This window comes from Scomber scombrus, chromosome 13 (genome assembly GCF_963691925.1).
Source record: "Scomber scombrus chromosome 13, fScoSco1.1, whole genome shotgun sequence".
Lineage (NCBI taxonomy): Eukaryota > Metazoa > Chordata > Actinopteri > Scombriformes > Scombridae > Scomber > Scomber scombrus.
In genome coordinates, this window is record NC_084982.1 from 4,377,884 (window position 1) to 4,402,306 (window position 24,423).

Genomic DNA, 24,423 nt, shown 5'->3' on the forward strand with positions numbered 1-24,423 from the left:
GCTGGTAATTATACTTGATAGATTGGAAGCAAAATACTTTTCCAAAGATATCATTTTTTTCTTTCAATAACTGCCTCACCATCACTTTCAATTCATTTGAATTGTGTGCAGCTGTCAGTAGATCCATTCCCTTCCTGCTATGCGGTGAATAGTTTCTATCAGCACTCACAAAAATGAGCAGTTTAACAGTTTGCATACTTACAACCACTTCCTTCCTTTATTAGACAAACTAAACCAAACCTAGAATATCACTTTCACAGTTGAATGGAGTCTGAAACATTTATTACAACAAGCCACTGAGACACTGTATGAAACGTGACAAACAACACAGCTTAGACATTTTTATTGTAAAATAAATCACATTTCTAAACATTAAAAACGAACATTACAGTCTGCATGTAGGAGAAACACTGATATAGCTGCAAACGTTTTGCCTGAAGGATAAAAAACCTTGTATGCCCATGTTACAATGCCAGCTAATGCTTTCTAACACTTTCTACACTTTTTAACATGTTCAGTAAAGACATTGTTCAGTGAAAAAAATGAAAGCGCTTAAATCGGTGACGCAAACAGTTTTTGAACATTGTGAAAGTTAAAAAATAATCTTCACATTTTACTCAGCTTGTCAATTGCTCATGAACCAAGTCCAGCTTTAAGGACAGTGCCTTGCTTAAAGGAGTATTTTCACAATGACAACACTAAGATGCTGATATCAAGCAGGTTCGAGGTTTAACATGTTCATGTGTTTAGTGTGTCAGCATGCTAACATTGGAATGTCATGAGTTTAGCAGTGGTCGTACACTGTAAAATTATGATCTGATAACGGTTATAGATGAAAAAGTCAGTAGATTAGAGTGATGGTGTGCACCAATTTTATGATAATCCATCTCATGGTTGATGAGATATTCTAGTGTGGAACAAAGTAGTGAACTGATGGAACCCTGGAGAAAAATACTGCTGAAAATAGTCCAGAATAAATACACTGTTTACTTCTGCTTTGTGAAAACCTATGTGAATCCTACAGTGACCAGATGTTTCAGGATTTTTTTTAAACAACTACATTTTTAAATCAAACTATATACTGTCTGTGTGGACGGACTGAAACATTGTTTGGTTTTGGTCTTTTCATGGGTAGCTGTCACAATAATTACATCATCAACTTATTGTACAATAACCTAGTTATCAACATCATCATGTCTATATATCGATATAGTGCCCACTCTCCAATCCCCCCCCTCCAATGCATTATTATACTATTATATTATCATTATATTATTTTATATCATTATATAAAATGACAATAATGTCGTTTATCGTGATTATTTCTAAGACAATATATCGTCCAACAAAAGTAGTTATTGTGACAGGCCCTTTCTTGGGGTTTGTTAACCCCTAAAAATTAAAAATCTAAATTAAAATAATGGCATCTTTATCCTGTAAGGGCAACAGCAGGAGTATCTCTTTTGGAAACCCACACAAACATGAAGAAAACATACAAACTCCACACAGAAAGGATCCAGTCAGTCCTTTACATCTTTGATCCAGATCATTTCTACTGTAAGGCCACCGCGGAAAACAACAGAGAAAATACATGAAACTAAACAATTCCTCAGAGGAAAGAACAGTCCTCGTAGGTTAAAGTATTGATATTTACATGAAAATACTATACATACTACATTATACTCTGTGCTGTTAATACTTCTCCAATCAGCTTGTGTTTTAACTCACAGTCTTGAAGCATTCCAGCCAAGTCCTCATGATGTGAACGCCCTATAAACAAGTGCTTGTGGACGGGACGGTAACGCAGTGCGAATACTAATACAGCTCAGAGAGAAACCCCCGCTGCCGCTGCTCTCGGCTCCTCCCGCTGCTGGACTCTTCTGTCCAGGAACTGCAGGTTGATGGGTTTAGCAGGGCAAAGCAGGGTTCTGGTGATCGGCTCGACCGTGGTTCCAGCAGGGTCCCGCCTCACCTCGTATTGCTTTATCACCTTAAAAACAAAAGAGAGATAAATGAATGTAATGATATTTGGGAGCAAGGTATTTACTGCTGTGAGGGACACAGTCCAGATTCCAGTTAGTGATTACTAACTCCTCGCCAGCTACATGAATTATCACTGTGGTTTTTGGCTGAAGTGACTCAGTCCAAAATCGGATGACTGACTGACTGGTGGTTTGTATTCATCTTAATGCCAAGACTAACAAAAGACAGAGCAGCCAAACCTCTGAGCTCAGCTTGGACTGTTACTACAGGTCAGTGCTGCTCTCTGAATGGAGTGACTTGATTCCTGCACAAACAGTTAAAGTGAATTTGATGAAAATGAAGATAATAGTACATAAAGCTTAACTTTTTAGTTTCATGGCAGAGCAAACTGCACTCTAATCTTTGCTGTTTCAGCTCATGCAAATAAAGGCAGGAGGTGATGACAGTTTGGGCCAGTGAGATTAAATCCTAACTGGCATGAAAATGAAATTGTTGTAACATCCTGTTGCTGCTTATGTTGGATTTGTTTTTTGACACCTGATCTTTATGAAATTCACTTTTCACATTTATCAGAGAATAAGTGATGTCATAGAGGTCAAAACTGATCAGCATGTTTTTGGCTTCATTAGCATATCATTCTCATATTAATACTGTGTATTATTTTACACAAAACATGGATGACTCTGATTATGTTCAAGAATACCCATTTAATATAATCATCTAATGTGGGTTTGATCAATCAGTTTTTTTTGTGGCTACTTTAGTTTTAGTTTAGTTTATTTCGGTCATTAAACTCAAATACACATGTATAAATAAAAATCATATGCCCTTGTTTCTTCATCTCCCTTAGAAATAGTGACAAATCATAAGGGAAAAATAAATAAATAAGTAAATAAAGCAGTTTCTAACCGAGTCTCTCAAATAGATCCCAACGTACATAACAAACATTTATATATATATATAATACATAATGCACATATATACACATATTTCCTTATATATGCATAGTTGTATACTCCAAAAAGTACCACGGTTCTCATACATAACATAATCCATTACAACATTCATATATACAATAATATTTATGCCTCAGTTTTATGTTTGTTAATCATCTTATTTTTAAATATTCTTTCAAATCTATGTGGTGTATTACACATTTTCAATTCTTTTTCAAGTATATTACACAAATTGACTCCTTTAAGTGATTTACATGTTTGCTTTGACTTTGTTCTACATGCAGATGCCTCTTTTTTCATTTTAATTGGGTGAAAAATTCAAATGTGTTAGCAAACACAGCAGATATGGAGCTGCTTAATTCTGTAACTCTAACTGTGTCAGTCTGCTGTTTGGTGCTGGGCAGGTAGTGTACTGTAGGTTTATTAGAATAAAGATAGAAGATTAGTTTGACTATATTCATCTTTATGTTAATTGATTAGTATTGAATGGGGGTAGGACCAGAGAAACAAGTTGCTTCTACCTTCTCCTTTATATAGTTGTGGTAATAGCAGCATTGACATGTTCTTACCCTCGACAGAAGGAGATACATCTCCAGCTCAGCAACCCGTCGGCCCAGGCACGCCCGGATACCAAAACCGAATGGCACCGAACCAAATGGGTGCTGCCTGAACTTCTCCTCCTCTGCCCCTCGGAGCCATCGCTGCGGCAGGAAGGTGTGAGGCTGGGGGAAAACATTCTCATCATAGGAGACGGCGTAGTGGCACAGGTGGAAGAGCGTCTGTGAGAGGAAGACCACATTTGATTTAGTGAGTTGAATGAACCATCAAGGGTTAGGGTTAGGGTTTCAAGGTTTCAGTTGTATATACTGACATGCATTGTGGTAGGGATCGTTTTGCAGGGCATTACAGTAATCTCTTGCTTTCGTCTTTTTGTGTGAAGCACTTTGTCATGTCTGATCTTGAATTTAGCCAGCAGTGTCAGACGTGTATCTCACCCTTTTGGGGAAGAGATGATCTCCAACCACAATCTCATTTTCAACAGTGAGACGGGCGTTTCCTGGCACCACTGGATACAGCCTGGAGACCAAAGAACAGAGTGAGGAGTCAACACAACAGCCTTTTTTTCTGAAAAGCAACTTATCTATTGTAACTATAGAACACTGAGTACTGTTCAGCTAGCAAACTTTTAGCCTGTCTCTATTTGAAAAACACATAATACAATGAGATCAAGTACGCAAGGACATTCGTCAGTTCCCTGCATAGTTGATTAAAGAACACAACAGGTAAGTACTAGTCTTGTCTAATGCTACACTACAACTTAAGTGCCTTATGTGTAGCATGTACACATGATCCAGGACCACAGCCGTCAAGGCTTCCGTATTACAGAAATGGGCGAGGTTTCATCTAAATTGGGTTGGAAAAACAACAGACTCCTTCTAGTTATGTTCATATTGAACAGACAGATATGTGACTATCAATTTTCTCATCTTACTCTCAGCAAAAAAGCAAATAAGAAAAAGCAAATATTTTCCAAGATGACAAACTATTCCTCTAAGTGACACCTGAAGGTTAGATTTCCATATTTTAGGTTATCAGGTGATAATCAGGTTCTGCCCACTTCAACATAACCAAACAAGCTCCTGGTTATCTGCCAACATGTGAAATATATTGATAAAAATGAAAGAAACCCTCTAACCGTAGCGTCTCCCTGATGATGGCCTTCAGGTATGGCATCCGAGCGATGTCATCACTAGTTGGCACTTTGTCTCCGGGGCAAACGCTTATCACTTCCTGGTATAACTGTTCTTGGATCTCTGTCTCCTTTGCCAAATGGTACAGAGACCAAGAGATAGTGTTGGAGGTCTGCAACAGAGCATTCACACAGTTATCTTCTGTTGTTTGATGTTTCGGCTTGTGCCCTCTCAGTGAGCTCTAATTCAGAGGTCAAAAGACATCTATGTTCAAAATGGGCTAAATTTCATTTATGTGTAGGTTGTTTCAACAACACTGAACCATTACATATCCATCATGTCACACACACACACACACACACACACACACACACACACACACACACACACACACACACACACACACACACACACACACACACACACACACACACACATCAGCATGTACTCACTGTGTCCACACCTGCCAGCAGGAGCTCAGTGATGCTGCCCAGGATCTCGGTGACGGTCATCTTTTCACTGAGCAGCAGGTGTGTGAGGTACGCTCCCTCCACGTTTTGGTCCAGGTCCACCTTCTCCTGGATCTCCTCTATTTTTTTCTGCACCAGCTCCTCAGCTAGGTGACACAAAAAGCTGACAGTCACATACAGACTGATGAACATCAAAATCCACAATAGCACTTAAACTCCAGGAATATATCCGTTTAGCTGATCATATCAGATGCAAAACTGACAGGAGACGAGGGCAAGAAACCACTTTAGCCCACTAGATGGCAAAACAGACACACTTGTGAGGAGTCTTGTTCAGACCAAACTCCAACTTACACAACTTCAGGTTGGGTCAAGCCAATAAGGAAGTCTGTGAAAGTGCAATACCACCGACGGCCACTAGATGCTCCACCAGACTCCCATTCAAAAAGCCTCAACTTCTCTGTTTATATTTTGAAAGATCCAAACCTCTCAGGTCATCTGGGACAGGTCTGCGTTCTCTCCCCGAGTCAAAACTAAACATGGAGGAGCAGCATTCATTGTTTATTCTCCACATATCTGGAACAAACTCCCAGAAGACTGCAGGTCAGCTCCAACTCTCAGTTCTTTTAAATCATTGACTTTTCTGTGCTTTTTATTACAGTTTTTTTTCCAATTGCTAACACACTATAATGACATGCATAGCACATGTATTTAAACTGACACACAGAGAGCAAAACCTCTTCTCAAGTCTCCAAAAGTCCAAACACATTTTCTGCTTTACACACATTTTGCATTTCAGAATGGCACTTTTTAAATGCACTGAACACAGTTCTCTGCATAAGACACAACAATCTGACATAAAGTCACATGTTTGCCATTTCAAAACACTGCCATTCAAAATGACCCTACATGAGCTAATTGGCCAATGTGCCACCTGGCCAAACACCTCAATGCTTAATTGTTACCACTTCGATCAGGAAGTAAGCACTATGAAAAGACCACAGGTGAGCACCTTTTTTTTTTACAACAACAATGGAAAACGTTGCAGAGAGAGGAAGAGGAGAGGAAGAGGGAGGGTGAGAATGAGAGGGTGAGGAATAACAAATATTTCTGTGCAACAATCTGAAGAATTTTCTACAATTTGAACTATTTTAGTATTATGGCAAAGCATACTAAAGATGAGATTGCTTTTCATTATGCCTAACAGTGTGTAGTTTGTTAGACAAACATCTGGTAATATGAATGAAGTGTGTGCCAGTTGGTGCAAGTATTTTGATGAAACCAGACTAGTTTGCAAAAATTGTGTTTTAGCAATTGGAAAAAACTGTAAATCACAATTTTAGGGTTAATATCTCACACTGCACTATAACTTTTTTTCTCATGTTTTCATCTCTTGTTCTATTTTAGCTTCATTTTATTTCCAATCTAACATGTTTAATCCTTTTTAAATGTCTTTTTATGTTGCCATGCGTTGCTCTTCTATTCTGTCCTGATGCATTTGATGTTTTATGTGAAGCCCTTTGGATTGCCTTGTTGTTGAAATGTGCTATACAAATACATTTGCCTTGCCTAATGTATGTATCTATAACATGCAGCCTTCTCTTCATATTCTACTGCCAACTTAAAATCAATGTTAAATTCCCTCCAAAACTTCCCAGAAATCCGTACTAAGATTTCAAGCTCTGATAAGATAAATGTTAGCTTCTCATTGACCACATTACCCATGTCTTATGTGGCAAGGCTGTCTACCGATGCTATTGCCGGTATCTACATACCTCTGAACAGACTTTGACTCAATGTAAACCAATGGGTGACATCACACCTTCCTACATCCACCTTTATATACAGTTTATGCTGCAGCCGTTGATGTGGAACAGTAAGGGTTGCAAGACCTGTGAGATGGACTTTGTCCTTTTGAGGGAGTCATCTCAACAGGCAAAGTAGAGTCCTTGAAATTAGGTGATAACGGAACCTGACAAATGGCCATGAAGCCTGCGCTCGAGTAACCTTTTGTGACAATAAGCTTTAAGAGGAAGCAGCAGAGGGCTCAACTGTTGCTCCATGTACATGCCTTTTTTGTTGTTGTATATTTGCCTTTATTCCTGAGGCAACCAGACCTTTTACATGCCCTGACAGCTCAGATGGAGCTCAGGGTTCATTCATATGTTCTGCTTTATTACAAACAATCTCACAATATAAACCTGAATCTGAGTGTAACAGCTGACTTCTTCATATATCATCAACACAGAACACGGAAGATCAATTACCATCATATCCTGACCAATCAGCTGCTAATAAAGTTACTGCTACTGTACTAATCATTTCAGCTGCTGTGTGATGCTGTACTGATGTTACATTTAGTGACACCTGAATGTTATTATTAAGATTCACACATTAATCAAACACGTTTCAGACCTGCCTGAATCACATTAATAGCTGTTTTCTGACATTTGACATTACAGTAGATTGTGCTATTCATGTGAAAGACTAGAGAAGTCAAAGAAGCAAAATACATGAAGGCTGGGTTCTTGCTCAAAGGCTCTCTCTGTGTGCTCTGCTCACTCAGTCAAATACAAAACAAGGGCCAATTGTACTGAGCTGCAGAACCTTTGGGTGTTTCTGCGTTGGTATATCATTAGCACAAAATCCGTTGTGAATAGGACTTTAAAACTGGGTCAGATTGTGATTGTAAATGTTGCGCAATTCACAGTGCTATTAGCGGGGGCACTCCATTGTAAACATGACTTTTTCTTTGTTTGTATAAAAACCACAGGAATCATTCAAGTTCACATTCCACACTCAGCTTTTTCTGTTAATGATGAGGATTAACACCTCTTGCTTCATGTTAAATATCAGCCTTCTTTCTGTAACAAATAAAACATGCTACGGATTTACTGCTTCAAAAAAACGCTGCTCACCGACTTTGAAGAGATGATCCCAGACCGCCACAAACTGCTTCCAGAAAGGCAGTTTGGGCCAGAGGGACTTGGGGAAGAGGACGATGATGGGGGAGAGCCTGAACATTTCCCCCACAGAGAAGATGAACTTCTGGGTCTCTTCAGGCACCTCCTCGTTCATGCAGCCCATACGGGTCTCAAACAACACTGAACAGATTCCTGCATTTTAAATGATTATAGACACACGTTAGATATATAAAACACAGAACAGACAGAGGTGGTGACTCCTGGACTGCTTTAAAGTAAAAACTATTGAATATTTTGGGAACAAATACCCCAAAACAGAGTTTGTACCTCTTTTTTTCCCCTTAATAGATGAATACATTTTTGTGAACAATTTTTTATTTCATTTTCCAAGTGGAAGCTAAAACCCAAAACAAACAGACAGCACACTTACAACAAGCATAAATAATATAGTCAGTGAAGTATAAATGTGATTAGATACATGCATTGATTACATTGATACAGTATATACCGGCAACCACAACATTCCTATAACACTTACCTGTCAAAAAAAAAGTATCTTATGAATTTTGTTCTACCTATCAATATTGAATCATACATGTGCTAAATCTATTAATAAGTGCAAGGGCAATTACTTTAAAGTGAGTTGAAATGAGTATTACCAGAAGATCTATCCCAAGCCCTGCAAACATTCAGGTAAAGAAATGATTTGACTTGCTGAGCTGCAATCTGAAGAACAAATGAATACTTTCAAACTGAACTGCACACTTTGCTACATCTAAAAAACTAAAAATAAAGCCCTATTCAGTTTATTTTTAGGGGAGGTGGAGTGCCTTTAAAATAACCTGTTTTCAGAGCAAACACACAGTATAAACTATGACTAATACTATGGCTAATATGAACACCTCATTTGAAAAAAATAGACATTAATCTGCTGTTTGCTCTCATTCAAAACCCTATGTATTAAAACTTAGAAAGGGACCCTGATTAAAGGTCATGTATTCAACCTACACTTGCTGGTGTGGTCATACACTCTAATGTACTAGTAGGATCAAACCCACAGTTTATCTCATGGTATCTAATCAGCTGTCAAGGCCAAAAGGCTGAGTGACTGTGTCAAAGTCAACACTGTCTAAATAACACTGACTGACAATGTTGCACCACAAATACCAGTCAAATACTCTGCTCCACCTGCATAAAGAGGTCAAGGTGTAATTTAAGCATACCATTACATATACTTACTTACTTACGCAAGCACCCACTACAGTAGGTTTTGCATGGAGTTTTTTTCCTATCTTAATAGTTTTAACATATCAAGATGTTTTCATGTATCTTAAAAAAAAAAGATTTGTGTTTGATAAAAAATGAAAATATATTTCATTTGTTTGACTCTGTATTTGTCTGACCTTCAAAAGCAAATTTGTAGAGTTCTGCCGTCAGGTCGTTGACCATGACTCCTCCGCCGGTGGTTTGCCTCAGCCAGTCCACTTTGTCGATGAAGTCTGTCACCACCTCGTTGATGGTGTTGGTGTAGGAGGAGACGTGTTTGGGCTTCAGCATCCGAGGGTTCAGGATGCTGCGGATGCGCTGCCACTTTGGACCCATCCTACAAAGAGGATTTAATACGAGGAGATGAGACCACAAACAATGATACATACAGTTGTTAGAGTAACTGTTCAAAGGTTGTGAAGGTTTCATATTAACTTAGGTAAGACTGGATTGCATTTGGCCATTTCACTGGAATTATTATTATTTTATTTGGCTTTTGGGACCATGGGTAAAATACAGTAAATACAGTCAGTATTTACTGTATTTTACTTATTTTCCATAAAGGATAACACTGATGGCATTCTATATTATCTTATGTTGTTCTTACTATCAAAAAAAATCCTATGAAAAGACTAATACCAACAATGAATAGTTATGACTCATGTTACAAATGTTGCATGTGTAGTCAAAGCCTGATAGCTCTTATTTCTCTGTGCCTCTCAGCTCTGTTGTCATGGAATGTGAGGTTGATCAGATTCAAACCTTAATGATTCGGAGATTCTTAAATTGATGTGAAGTGATCAGCTGATCATTTTTGTAGTGAAGAGTCACCACTCTGTTGACAGAGTGACATATCTTCACTCACAAACAATCTTTGTCTAAATACATCATCTACATACAACATCAACCTGTTAACAGTTGTACTTTTTCAGCCATTACAGCATTAATGTAAGTTAATAAGCTGATCTATGTTTTCCATTGTTTGACTCAGAGTAGCTGTCTGTGCTGTCAACATTCACCAGCCGTGACATGCGCTGCCACAACAGGTCTGACAGGAAAGACTGAATACTGAAGCGAAGAAAAGCTTCTATTAGTCAAAGAGAATTCTGGGCCACGAGCCTGTTAAGGTTTTATTGAGGTGAGAGTACAACACCTGGGAGGGAGAACAGATGTCTTTGCCTGTGCCAAATTTGTTATGAAGCTGCTGATGATGTTTAGACTGCTAAAGTGAAACAGGGGCAAAACTGATCCTTTGTCCCTCCCCACCCGCCCCTCGTGTATCATGTTCTGAACCCTGTACACATAAAGTACAACTTGAATTCTTTTTGTGGTCTTGTATGGATACACATATCATGTTCATTATATTAGTACCAGTCAATACCAGAGTACACCTTTCACTTGAATGAGGAAATGAAAGGTATTGAAAGGTACTGAATGTGTTTTAAACTTGTTCATTTATAGCTGTTAGGAGGCAGCTAAACAAGTGTGTTAGCATCTTTTAGCTTACTGTTCAAAGCTAATATTAGCATCTTTTATCTTATTATCTCATATCTCTTCTTTAAACAGTAAGCTAAAAGATGCAAATAAGTTAGCTTTAAACAGTAAGCTAAAAGATGCAAATATGTTAGCTTTAAACAGTAAGCTAAAAGATGCAAATATGTTAGCTTTAAACAGTAAGCTAAAAGATGCAAATATGTTAGCTTTAAACAGTAAGCTAAAAGATGCAAATATGTTAGCTTTGAAAAGGTAAGCTAAAATATGCTAATATGTTAGGTTTAAAACAGTAAGCTAAAAGATGCAAATATGTTAGCTTTAAACAGTAAGCTAAAAGATGCACATATTTTAGCTATCATCAATACTAATGGTCACTTCATAATATAATTAGTTATGTGATCCATTGATAATATAAAAACATAAATAAAAAATACAGAAAGCAAAGTACTCCTGCCCCCGGGTGTGCTGTATGACAATTGGTTTATGGTAACTACATTAAACAACACATAATGGAGTACTAAGAGTTCTTCCTCTGGCCTGAGTGGTGGATGTAATGCTGGGTGATGGTGTAGGGGAGGCTTCACTCACTCTGTCAGGGGTCCGTGGGCCTGGTTCCTGAGCTCTCTGTATCCCCTCCAGTGCGGCATGTCTGTCCGGACCGGTAGCCTCCCCTCCTGCCTCAACACCTGCTCTATCAGCTCGGCGCTGGCCACGTTGACCACTACCAGGGGGCCGTATGTGGACTTCCACAGGGGGCCGTAGATCTTGCTGTGCTCTATCTAGCAGACAGTTGGAGTTGATGAGTTAGTATTAATCAGGCTGTTAGATGTGAACAATGATTTTAGTCAGTTGCCTACTGGAGTCAGAAAATAATGCACTCATCAGGCCTTCCAGATGTGAAACTGATGTGAACACACACACACACACACACACACACACACACACACACACACACACACACACACACACACACACACATTTGCCTCTTGTGTAATTAGGCATCTATAATGAATCTTCATTTCTACAACTTTAATTCTGTACAGTAACATGTTAAAATGATTTGCACTATTTGTAGAAATGGTCAAAATAACTGCACAAACAGCTGAGGTGGAATGTGGTGTTTTATTGAGATTTTATGCTCTTGTATGTGTGTTTATGATGTTGTGGAGATAATGTAGCTGACCTGTTAAAGAAACACACGTTCAGGCTTGCTAGTTATTGCAACATGATATCTTGGGTACCACATACCAAAGTGATTGAATACAATGATCAAATGTTTTTCATATTTTAAAATTATTTTGCCTTCATTAGAATCATTTGCCTTCAGAAAACAAAGCCTGATCATATTTGCCTTAGATCTTAATATTTTCATATCCCCAGGAAAGACAAACTGGATACAAAGATGTGGGCAGACAGGTAATGCTAATGAAATGATATATGATAAGATCTATGTTGTATTTACACAGAAAGTTTGCATCTTCTGTTACTTCCACAAACCATATATTAATGTTCCCTCGCACATATGTCTGGATTATTAATTTTGAACAAGTGATGGAAGAGAATGGGAGTAATGAGTAAGCATATGATAAATCTATACTGAAACCATTTCAATCTAATTATGATGGTTATACATAGTGCATTGTGGCATATCAAACCCCAACCTCTCTCTGAGATGTCTATTCACATCACTGTGTCACTGATGTATAATTCCGTAGTGATTACACCCTCATTATTGAACGGATTTTCTCTCTCTCTCTCTCTCTGCCCAAAAATTTGAATTAATGTTTGATCAGTGTTTCACATTTCTACAATAGTTTCAGACAAACAGTGCAATGTGTTTATTTAAATCACTGTCCTGTGCTGGCATGTCTCTATTGCATTTTGTTCAGATAAAACAAGTAAGCAGAAACATCTGTTTGAAGGTTCCAGGAGGGACTGAGGACTGCGCCTTAAGCAGAATTTTAGATGCTTATTTTTCCATGTAGTGTGGACACTAACCTCAGGCACTGCAGTACATGCTGTTCTAAAAAACTTTTGATGCAGGCCTTTTGTTGTTTGTTTGAGTTTAAAGGTAAGATTAAGGTCTCTGTTGTACTGTGGTTTAAACGGAAGGGTCACTGCAGTAGCAGTAAATGGCTTCCTGTTCTGCTGCCCTGTTGTCCAGCCTATCAATGTCAGTTGGCCTATTTTTAGTGTGTGTGTGTGTGTGTGTGTGTGTGTGTGTGGTTGGGAGGGTTGCACTATTCCCACTGACTTCACACTGAGAATCCAGCTACTGAACTGCCTTATTACTGTCCATGCAGAGTTTATATCAACTGGTGGTTAATAAGTATTCAATTATGGCTTAATTAATGGTAAATGAATCCTTTACTTAACCCAAGTTGTGAAAGATCCCTCTTTTCTATACTAACATAACATCTGCTTTATCTAATTCTTTAGGAAAACACCTGCAATGTTCAACCACTTACCTTCTTATCTATTATGAATCACCTATTAATGATTCATAATAATCTATAACTGCAGACTTTGATTATTTTTCATGCACTTATTTAATATAATTTGCCTTGTGACTTTATTAATATTTCATAATCATGTATAACTGGTGCGTGGAGACATTATCAAGCTCGGCCAAACCAATGCACATAAACCCAAACCAATAAAAGTAACATAGAAAATGCATTGTGCAGGTTTTATTTAGTCTGATCGTTTAGATTATGCTGCACAGTTGAACTTGAGCAATCCATGCAGGATATAAGGAGGTATAAAGACTAAGTGCAGCACTGTGGAATGAAACACAAGGCATGACTGCACCTTTTAACCCTCATCCACACTTACTTGCAATTGTTGCGTCGTTTTGAAATAACCCTTTACAAAAAGCCAGTATAAGGTAGTCATAAAACTTGGTCCTCCCAGGTCATCCATAGTTTTGAGTTTGGTGTTGTGTGTCATGGTGGAGGTGGAGGTGGTGGTGGTGGTGGTGGTGGTCGAGGATGCGTCTCGACGGTGGATTTTTGCATATTTGATTGAACTCCATCCCGCCGTCACTCTCTGGATCCTTTTGTTCTGTTGATAGTTCACTCGCAGTCCGATGTTTACAAGAGATTTACTGAGCATTTTAACCGGAGTAATCCTTTACTGTGTACTGCGGCGTCTCAGGTCCAAACAAGCGCGATCGTTCCAGACAGACAGACAGAGAGAGAGAGGGAGAGAGAGAGAGAGAGAGAGAGAGAGAGAGAGAGAGAGTGTCTGATGTGCAGGCTGATAATAATCGCCGCTTGTTTGCAGTCACGCAGCATGTAAATCAAACCTCAGCTGTGGACTTTGCTTCTTCGAAAGAGGGAACGGTCATATACTAAAGCCTTTTACAATAGAACTAAAAAACCTTTAAATAACTATTGTGAACCTCTGCTGCAGCAGTGGGGGTTATTTCATATCTAATGGATCATCACAAACTGCCTTAATCATGAGCTGAATCAAAATGTAGAGCTACTGAGTAGAAAAGGTCAGTTCCACCAGACTGTGAAGAATGTCTGACTTTAGCACCACCTAGAGGTAGTAACACTGCTGCAGTAACACACACCATTATAACCAAAATTTTCTCTTTTTAATAAAAAAAAATGAAAAAGCAAATAATACATATTGTGGTCATATTTAAACCATTCATGGGTTAGTGACAAATAAGGGTTGGCAAGATGAACAATTCAAACATATCTTTAAACAAAGCAGAGGGAGAAGGAAATGTCATTGTTGTTCCAAGTATTTGTATATGTCTTGTCAGGAGTGGATCTTTAATTTTTGGATCTTTTTGTTGGCATTGTTGATCCAGCTGCTGCCAGCTGCCAGAGAGCTTCACAGGTTGTGACATGTCCAAGGAGAGTGTTCTGACGTGTTGAAATATGATCTCAGAGAGTAAACATTCACTAATATTAACTGAGATGACATGTTATTGTTTTACAGAATATGAAGGAACCCTACCAGTCTGTGTAACTATTCAACTATTATATAATAATATATTCTAAGTTATATTTGTAGCCTACTGAACATTTCCATTGTGTAATATTTGGAAAATGTTATAAATTATTACCAGTTATAAAATGTAATATATTACAATTAATTATAATTACAAATTATTAATGTTAGATATCATGACAGCATGTTATTTTCATACGCAATACTATATATGATTTTATTAAGTTATCCCTATTAATCTTATGCCACTAAATCTATTCTTGTTTGTTTTATTTAAAATACTTCAAAATTAAATACTAATTAGCTTTGCATCATATTATTATTATTATTATCAAAATCTTGATAATATCTTCTTTTTTCCTGTGTGGTTTGTATTGTTGATGCACTTACACTTACTTTACCTCACTGGATGAATACATTAATATCTGTCAATATATAAATATCCATATGGGTGCATTGAAGCTACTTGTGGGTAAGAATGCTGCCACCAGAGGGCGACTACAAGTTTAAATAAATAAATGTAATGCCAAAAAAACCGTACACAAAAACAATTAAAATCTTTATTTTACTACATAGAAATGACTCTTGCATAGTTTACAAATGATGCACTGAAACCACCGTCCTCCTCATAAGGCTAAACATTGACTTCTTCAATTGATCATCACAGTCTCTCTCTCTCTCTCTCACACACTCTCAGTCAGCAGGGATGCCAAAGACATGCTCCAACATAAACAGTAGCTTCCTGTACGCTGAGACGGCTCAGCTGCGATATGGTGCTCGTAACAAAACAACAAGGCCTCGGGTTACAACTGGCCAGATAACAAAAAAAAGGCACATAAAGTTCTTTAAGACTCACATTGAAGTGCAGTATCAAAGCATCCAGCTCATTACACAGCACAGTTCATACCAACTTCCACTTCCGATCGCTTGACTTTTAAAATATATAAAATATATTAAGCAGTTCACCATTGGTCGAGTATATATATTCTTGAAATATAAATAATGAATTTGATTCAAGTATTGCAGGTTTAAAGCTACAAAGCATGATCCTCGCTGAGTCAACTGAGAACTAGTGCACTACTTCGCCAGAAATCAGACGTATACTGAAGTATCACAACGAACAAAAGGTTTAAGAGACGTCTTCATTCTTAGAAATGCAGTTATCAATATTTATGTGTTAACAATGCATTGAATGATTATCAGCAGTCTGTAATTCCCATCAGCTCAACGGAGCATTTTAGGATTTTATTTATTTTTTGCTTGTTTTGGTTTCCAGCTTGTAACTTTGCCATTTAGTTCACTCTCTTGGCTCTCATCAGCATTAACCCACTGTACACACCCTGCCCTGCTCCGATTAGCAGACAGGTTAGCAACAAGCTTCATGCCGAAACTTTAACAGCTATAAGAACTAGATCTTTTTCTCAGGAGTTGGTGGAGACCAAACCAGAGCTAAAAAAAGGAGCATCACTTCCATTCATTAGGTTGTGAAACATGAGTTGAATGCTGATTTTGCTACATCACGGCTGGATGTGTACAAAGCCGATTCTTAATAAGTTAATTTGATCTCCTAACGTAACAAGTTTGCCATAAAACTCAATAAAGGTGAGGCTGTCATTATTATTAAATATAATTAAATCAACAAATGCAGCTTTAAATCAAATGATTTTTCTCGTCCAGCAGCTGCGTCTCAGTTATCCAAAGCAAAATACTACATAGCTAACATAACATAAACTCTATAAGACTAAAGCAGGAGACTGTTATTTCAGTCTGGCTCATCCAACTTTTTTTTTTATTAATCATTTCCTGGTGCGACAAATTAATGTCTCCAGACACAAACTGCAGAAATGAATTCAGCTGAAAAATTAACTAAAGCTATTAGCCAACATCTGACCTAAGACACAACCTTAAAGTTCCTAACGTTACTGAGTTGAGATGCAGAAAGTGCAGTGGTTGTTTAAGACTTGAGATAGATGGGCAGGAACATCCATTGACGTGAACACTGCCGTCGTTCTGCCTCTCCTACGCCCGGTCAATTTACATCCAGTGAGATGAAACATGACAGTAAGTTTCTCATCGTTTACTGCTTCTGTCATACCAACCATACCACGTCTCTCTTAACTAAGGCATCACTTTCACATACATACATACTAATAATGATAATAATAATAATAATAATAATAATAATAATGATGATAGAACTAATCAAAATGCAGCAAAAGGTGATATTAAAGTTGAAGGTTGTTGGCGTAGAAGAAACTAATTATGTTTGTGGATATGTAGAGAAGACAGTTCCACATAAAAGGAAGCGAAACATTGACAAGTCTGTTACTCCGCATTGAACCCCCCTTCACCCGCCCTGATGTTGACAGGTTGGCAGATGTCCTCATGTTTAGTCACTTTCACTGCCTGATTCACTCAGCTGGAGGTCATTTTCTGCAACACAAGACACAAGACATCATCATACTGAGTGAAGGGGTGTCCGCAGATTATTCCATATTCAGAGTTTTTTTTTTCATTCTCAGATTAAATGAAGGACATAAACACAACAATAAAATATTTTATGTTAATTTGAATACTCTTAACTATAAATGTTTGCCTTTAATTGTCATTAATTTATTCCTGTGGTTTGTATGTTATAGCAACCAAACAAAAGACATCACTGTAACATCATTTACTTGCACAAAAAAGACAACCATGATGCATTTATGTGACAATATGTTTCAAGTCTGTTGATGTAAAAGCAAACAAACTTTAAATGTGATGTCACATAAACATTATCACTTTTAAAAATCACTTTTTAAACATGAGAAGATTATTTTAGACTTTCAGAGGTTAGTAACTGAATGTGATTGAAAACTGACTTACTGACTTTTACTGATAGTAAAATGTTTGGAGGACTGTCTAAAGCTTTCTACTTGTGCTATGATCAGATACTCCACACAAATGGGCTACATAGTGACACAGCAACAGCCCTGCATTCTAGTGCCACATTTGGTCTGAACACGGCCTGACTCATCCAGGACTCAGGAGCAAACTCTTATAAACTCTTAAGGCCTGATTTACTAAGATCCCAAATAGTGGGTACTAAATTGCCTGTACAGTGCAATAGATTGCGCGTTTCGTTTGCTTTTTGCGGGTGATCTACTAACAATAATTGCGTAAATGAAAACAGGTGCAACAGGGTGGAGACAGCAGTATTTAAATGAGGGTTTTGCGTGTCTGAATGAAAGAAAAACCGACATATGGGAGAGTATTTGTGACAAAGTGTTAGTAAAACCAAAAATATTCCACTCCAAAATTATTAACACAGGTGGAAAAATTATTCTGTCATCGTGCCTCCGTCTCCTCCTCTCCACAGTGACAAAAGCCATCTGTGCCCAGTGTGCAGCCGGTTAATATCTGCCCTTCAAAAGGTATTATTTATAGACACAGTTAGCATCAGAAATAATACCTCCATGTTTGGTAAATCACAATGCACGTGCTAAATAAGATATTTGCATTTTCTCCTCCCTGTATTTTGCACACTCTGGTTGAAACACCCCATATTACATATTCATTATGGCAAACGTACTAAATGGACAGCGAGTACTATCTTGCAGTTGAAAGACACAACCTCAGTGCGCTGCGTTAGTAGATCAGCTTGCACAGTTTTTGCGGGTGATGTCAAGTTTGCACACGTTTCTACACACGCAAACCTTTAGTAAATCAGGCCCTTAGACTGTCAGATGGAGCTGATTTCTACTCACTGAGTGTGTTCATAAGTCCTCCTCCGCTCTCGTGGGGGCGACTGTTGGTGCTGCTGGTGTTGAGGATAGGCATGCTGTGGTGTGTCGGGGCCGGAGGCGGCGCGGAAGTCCGTTCGTCTTCAGAGTCGCTGCTGGAACTGTCCTCGCTGCTGGAGGACGAGGAGCTGTTGGAGTCTGAGGAGCTGTCGCTGCTCATTTGGTCCATGACCCTCGCCTCTGCCATCAACTCTGTACAGAGAGAAGCACACAAACAACAACAAATGTGTGATTAATAATAATTACACACATTACAGTGTAGCAAGACAACGTCAAACACTTGATACCAGGTGGTGATAAAACAGAGGGTCAGATAACCCAACTGTGTCATGCTTCTGTTACAGTTCAATCCGAGTCATTCTTCAAGCACAAATTCACTTATGCAGCTCATTTAGATTGACAGATGCTCTGTGGCTGTATTAACTCATGCTTAATTGTTACCATCTTGTCTCTGCATTTCATGAAGAGAGTATATTAGCAGCAGCAGAACTGTTTCCTTGCTACTTATTTTCAAACTTAAGAAAATAGTTTTGCTGTGTATGTATAGTATACATAGTAACAAATTAAATGAATCACTAACTATTAGGGGTGTATCCTATCCTGTATCCTGAACTGTTCAGTACAGGATGTACTGGGTGTATGTTAACTGGCTGAACCAAGTTACCCTGGTTACCCTGGTTACCCAGGCCCATGTAGTGTCGCTGCCATTGGATTGACAAATGAGAGACCAGAGCTGGACAATCCTTCCAAAACAGTGAACGAGTGAAACCCTATTATTTAAATATTCTCCATTATCTTCTTATTTAAACAACATTGCATCTCCCTGTCCTCCTCCCCTCTCTGTGATGGTCGGCTTTGAGTGAAGCCATTTCAAAATGACTATAAATACATTTGATTACTGACATGATTGGACAACATGGTGTAAGAACAAGTTTCTAGTGATGACCAATCAGCATAAAACAGCTAAGAAGAAACAGAAAGTTTGTTATACTTTTTCTGTGATAGTTTTGGTCCATGAGCCGTTGTTAGATGCTTACATTTTTCTAAATGAAGTCCTAAATTTTACTTTGTCTTTTCCATTTTTCTACTGTACTGATAAAATACTGGACCCTAACCCCAAATTTCAGTTTTGTGCAGTGTTACAGCTGTTACAGCAAGTTTCAGCTTTTTTTAAGACTCCATAAATTAGGTGGACACTGACAAACCAGCTAGAATGTGACAGAGACAGAAGCTGAGCCCGGTGGACACTGTATTGTACTATTCTCTGCTGGAAAAAGAATGTTTACCACAAATAAAACTACATGGACACACAATCACTGATCTAAGCTGCTAATCCAGATACACATTTGCTTCACAGCTCAATAAAAATGAGGCATGAATGCATGTTGAAGACAGCATGTTACCTCTCTCGATGTCATCCATAGGTGACGCTGGATGCTTTTCTTTAGGAGGAGAACTTTTGGAGCTAGCTGAGGTTTTGTTACTGCTGCTGCTGCTGCTGCTGCTAGTCTTCATCTGCTGGCCCAGGCGACTGGTCTGCTGCTCCAGGCGAGATTGGACCTTGCTGCTCCCCTCAGCCCTGGAAATACACATGTAGAGAAAGGCAGACATTTAGAATATTTCTGCTAAAATGTTGGACAAGTTTTTAGTGAATTTTTATATTGTAGTTTGCTGCCTTCTACCTAAAATGTCTTTGTGCTTGTTTATTTAAAGAGTGTATCCTATGGTGTAGTCATGTGCTGCTATGGTGAAAGAGAGAAGGTGTAAGATGCAACGAGGGCTCACATCTGGACTTTCTGTACACCCTCAGACATCTCCACTGCTTTTTCCTACTCACCTGGTCTTCTTGACAGCTATGTTGCTGTTGAGTTTCTCGAGTCTGTATTCTCCTGTGTCATGGTTCACGATGAGGATGCACTCTTTCATGTACGGTCTCTTAGATCCCTTGAAAACTGTTACTGGAGCACTTGAACCCTTAAAACACAGTTTAATAAACTTAATAAATAACTTGTGAAAACTCAAAAATCCACATAGAGTTTTATGGAGATAAAGAAAGGATGTAATTACTTAATCAATGCTGAATTATTGAGTTATTTTACTCTCAAAAATCTTAATTTCTAGGTTCTGCAATTTCAACAACAAAAATTCAGACAGAAAATGATCATATACTGAGTACGCCTGTGGTTTCTCTTCTTGGATCACATGACTGTCAGCATGTAAGTAGGTATTTCTGATTCCCTTAAGTAGCCCCGTGGTCAAATTTGAATAGTTTCATGATGGGTTTTGTGGCCTGACTCTTACCAATCCAATGTGAGAAACCTGATTTATATTTTTAACTTGACTTGAAGCTTTCATATTAGAGCCCGTCCAATTTATTGGTCAAGCGATATTGTCGGGCAATATTGACCTATCACAGATATATCGGTATCGGCTTATGTACCGATATTTTTTTAAAGTTACACATTATGATTTTTTTATTATTTGGTTAGTTATAGTTGTTTATAATTATTAAATCCCAGGTGAAATTTACGGTTTCAGTGCACTGATGTAATTTTATACAATATGCAAAAGTTTATTGTCAAACTGTAAAATTTCATGCCTAACTACATTTTAGGCATCACTGCAAAAAATGTATGTTCATGTATATATATATATATATATATATATATATATATATATATATATATATCCGATATCGATATGAAAGCCAATAATTGTGTGTGTGTATTTATCTATGTGTGTATGTGTGTGTGTGTATATATATATATATATATATATATATACACACACACACACACATATATATACACACATACATACATACACACACACAATTATTGGCTTTCATATCGATATCGGAATTTCTATTGGTATCGTCCCCAAAAATCCAGTATCAGTTATTTCATATCTAAAAATGACTTATTGCATTTGAGCAACTTTAATATACAGAGGGTGTTTGTAGAAAAACATTTCAATGCTATCAATTCAATTATATTTCAATTTCATCAGATAATATTTACAAATAGGTATTCAGTTACTTTCCAGATTCAAAAAAAATAATGGCCTTTCTTTGCTTTCATGGAGCATAATATACAAACCTCTAAATTGGGTAAAGTAATAGTGACTTGCTCTCCTTTGCCCACTTCAAGCTCCCCTTCACACGTTGTATCAATGGAGGCTGGTTTGAAGTCATCTGTGGGACGAAAATAAAAGACAGTAAATGTGGTGTAAATATATTAAAATATACATTATACAAATATCTACATATTTCATGCTCAATTTTAACAGTGACATGAATGTATTTTTAGATATTTTTCACTCTCTCTGCTACAGTTCTCTACCGGCACCAGCAGATGGCGGTGCTGTCCACGTTGCAAAATAGCCACCACTAGCTAACGTTGACAGCTTGAGCATTAGTGGTTTGTAATAGTGTGGGAGTAAATTAATTTATAAAGACGACATGACACGCAGATTATTGTAATGTTACTTAAGCGTGTCAACAGCAGGCGGACACAAATAGACTTGACGAGGCGGCTAACGCTGACGCTAACAGTAACATGGCTAACGACTGCCTGCTGCTACTAGCATGCCAACTGTTAGCAACAGTAAAAGTCAAACATAACGTAATGTTAAAAAGGTCCACTTACATCGCACTGTGTGGTAGCCGCTTCTAGGGTGTTTCTCAAACGTCTCTCCCAGTTTCAGGACATGTTCTTGGTTGTCAAAGTTGGTATAAGCCGTACCATTCATTCTGAGAGTTTGACGAGCTGTGAACTTTCTGCTCTTCTGTTATCCGATAACCAAGCCCGGCCTCTACTTCGACGTGATTGGTCTAATAGAGTGACGCCTGATCTGATTGATTCAGCGCCTGTCAATCAAAATTCTGTAATGACAGGGCATCTTCAGGGACGTCACATGGTTCATTGGTGATTCTTGCTTCTTAAAAATCAGAAATCTCATATAGTTATTATATAGTTTATTGTTTTGCGTGATGAATAATATTATATTATTACATATTAGGTTTTTTTTTCTTTATAAGTATGTACCACTGCCAGTTTTTTGTGTTCTGTTTCCCTATTTTCATCTCCTTACTGTTAATATTACAGTGTAGGTTGTTTTATGTTTGTTTATATGCTTGTTGTGATATTTATATTCATACACTGACTCATTATTTATTTTAATTTTGTTTTCTTGATTCATGAGGTTTTTAACCTTTTATCTACTTGTATGTTCTGTAATTGGTGCTGTTTGGCTGATGAAAATGAATCCAAACTCCTTTTTCCCCTTTTTTTTCTTTCCTTAAATGTCACAAATTAAAATAATACAATAAATAACATTTATATTAAAAGTATTACGTTTTCAAGTGCGAGACCATATTTACTGTGCAGGGTCATTGTTCCAGAATCCATAACGTTTGTGAACAGCCAAGGAGAAAAAATAGATAGATAGATAGATAGATAGATAGATAGATAGATAGATAGATAGATAGATAGATAGATAGATAGATAGATAGATAGATAGATAGATAGATAGATAGATAGATAGATAGATAGATAGATAGATAGATAGATAGATAGATAGATAGATATATATATACATTCTTTTTCAAATTACACCCTTCATAGAGATTGTGTTGTGTTAGAATAACATTGTATCTACATGTTTTTAACTTCATGAAACACCCATATCAGAAAATGTTACTGTTGAACTGTGTGTGGAGTATGAAAATAAAAAATACATCACAGAGTTGTATGATTTCTCAATATTTTCTGGCCGGTGACCAAACACTTATAAACATGTCATGCAAACTTGTACAGCGTTATTTACCGCTAAAGCTCAACTCGCACATCTCAAGACTGACAAACTGCCTCATGCACTAAATTAGCAGCATCACTGAGCTGAGCTGGAAACATAATTACTGATAGAACAGTTCAAACACAGTGTGGAGGTCCTGAAGGTCCGGTAATGAGAGACTAATGAAGTACAGCAGTAACTATTACTGGCTGTAGTTTCAGGCTCTACAGGCTGCGGGGCTGCTCTGAGCTTCCTGCGCCTTTTGGCAGCGAAAATAATCTCTTTTCCTTTCTTTAAACTGTTAACGATTCCTAAGCCTTAAATTCCTGGCCTGTCTGCTCTTTACTGAGACCATATGCTCTACTGCCTTCAAACATTAAAGGATCAACATCTAAGACAAGTGGGATGGTGGTGCTACACAAGCGTATTATCACTACTTTGTCACAACTTGTACCAGACGAAGAGATGATTGTGTGTGTGTGTGTGTGTGTGTGTGTGTGTGTGTGTGTGTGTGTGTGTGTGTGTGTGTGTGTGTGTGTGTGTGTGTGTGTGTGTGTGCAGGTGGATGTATAAGTGGTCAAGTTTTGGACTCCAATGCAACAGCTAGGCCAAGTATTATAAATGAATAGTGGAAAAACAAGAGGCACTGTGAATGATGGCGGGAGCCAAAAGAGGAAGGAATCATCTAAAATATGAAAGAATAGTAGAGAGGAAAGTGTGCCACTGAACAAACAGTAGGGGGACAGTGTTCACCTTTGACCTCTAGGTTATATAGATTTAGAATTAGAGTAAAGCTCATCAGCTGCAAGTGTAAAAATGAAGGGATGGTCACTTCTTTGGCTTGTTTTTTTTTCATTTGTGTGTGATTATACCCTCCTCTAAAGGTGACAGCACTGTGTTTGAAAATCTACTGATGAGATGGATTGCAGACGGACCGGAATCCTGTTTCATTGTGTCTGTTTCCCATGTGAAAAAGAAACCAGCATGGGTCTGTTTCCATGGACAGGGGGTAAACACTGGCCATCCTCTGGTGATATCAGTTGGGGGGGGGGGTTGCCCTTGGACCGTGGGAGGTAAAGCTTACTGTTTCTAAG

At 37.9% G+C, this 24,423-nt stretch overlaps 2 protein-coding genes across 2 annotated transcripts; both read right to left on the reverse strand.

Moving 5' to 3' along the window:
• Positions 1-328: 328 nt before the first annotated feature.
• On the reverse strand, positions 329-14,079 carry LOC133993410 (sterol 26-hydroxylase, mitochondrial). Its single transcript, XM_062432352.1, has 9 exons — positions 13,620-14,079; positions 11,373-11,563; positions 9,428-9,627; positions 8,019-8,216; positions 5,083-5,246; positions 4,636-4,802; positions 3,935-4,016; positions 3,509-3,718; positions 329-1,990 (listed from the first exon to the last, which is right to left on the reverse strand). Exons 1-9 carry the CDS (start codon positions 13,896-13,898, stop codon positions 1,826-1,828), a joined length of 1,656 nt encoding a protein of 551 aa, XP_062288336.1. The 5' UTR covers positions 13,899-14,079; the 3' UTR covers positions 329-1,825.
• A 1,247-nt stretch (positions 14,080-15,326) lies between these two features.
• eaf2 (ELL associated factor 2) lies at positions 15,327-22,316 on the reverse strand. Its single transcript, XM_062431695.1, has 6 exons — positions 22,183-22,316; positions 21,634-21,728; positions 20,373-20,509; positions 19,939-20,114; positions 18,500-18,727; positions 15,327-17,186 (listed from the first exon to the last, which is right to left on the reverse strand). Exons 1-6 carry the CDS (start codon positions 22,283-22,285, stop codon positions 17,143-17,145), a joined length of 783 nt encoding a protein of 260 aa, XP_062287679.1. The 5' UTR covers positions 22,286-22,316; the 3' UTR covers positions 15,327-17,142.
• Positions 22,317-24,423: the final 2,107 nt, after the last annotated feature.

What these genes read in the sequence shown, in the direction of transcription:
- eaf2 (XM_062431695.1), bottom strand. Translation starts at nt 22,285, where the DNA reads ATGAATGGTACGGCTTATACCAACTTTGACAACCAAGAACATGTCCTG. An exon ending in CGGCTACCACACAGTGCGAT is followed by an intron (nt 21,729 to 22,182) that starts GTAAGTGGACCT and finishes TTCGTCCCACAG; the next exon opens with ATGACTTCAAACCAGCCTCC. An exon ending in TATGGATGACATCGAGAGAG is followed by an intron (nt 18,728 to 19,938) that starts GTAACATGCTGT and finishes CTCTCTGTACAG; the next exon opens with AGTTGATGGCAGAGGCGAGG.
- LOC133993410 (XM_062432352.1), bottom strand. Translation starts at nt 13,898, where the DNA reads ATGCTCAGTAAATCTCTTGTAAACATCGGACTGCGAGTGAACTATCAA. An exon ending in AAACGACGCAACAATTGCAA is followed by an intron (nt 11,564 to 13,619) that starts GTAAGTGTGGAT and finishes ACTGTCTGCTAG; the next exon opens with ATAGAGCACAGCAAGATCTA. An exon ending in TGTATCTCCTTCTGTCGAGG is followed by an intron (nt 1,991 to 3,508) that starts GTAAGAACATGT and finishes TTTGTTTTTAAG; the next exon opens with GTGATAAAGCAATACGAGGT.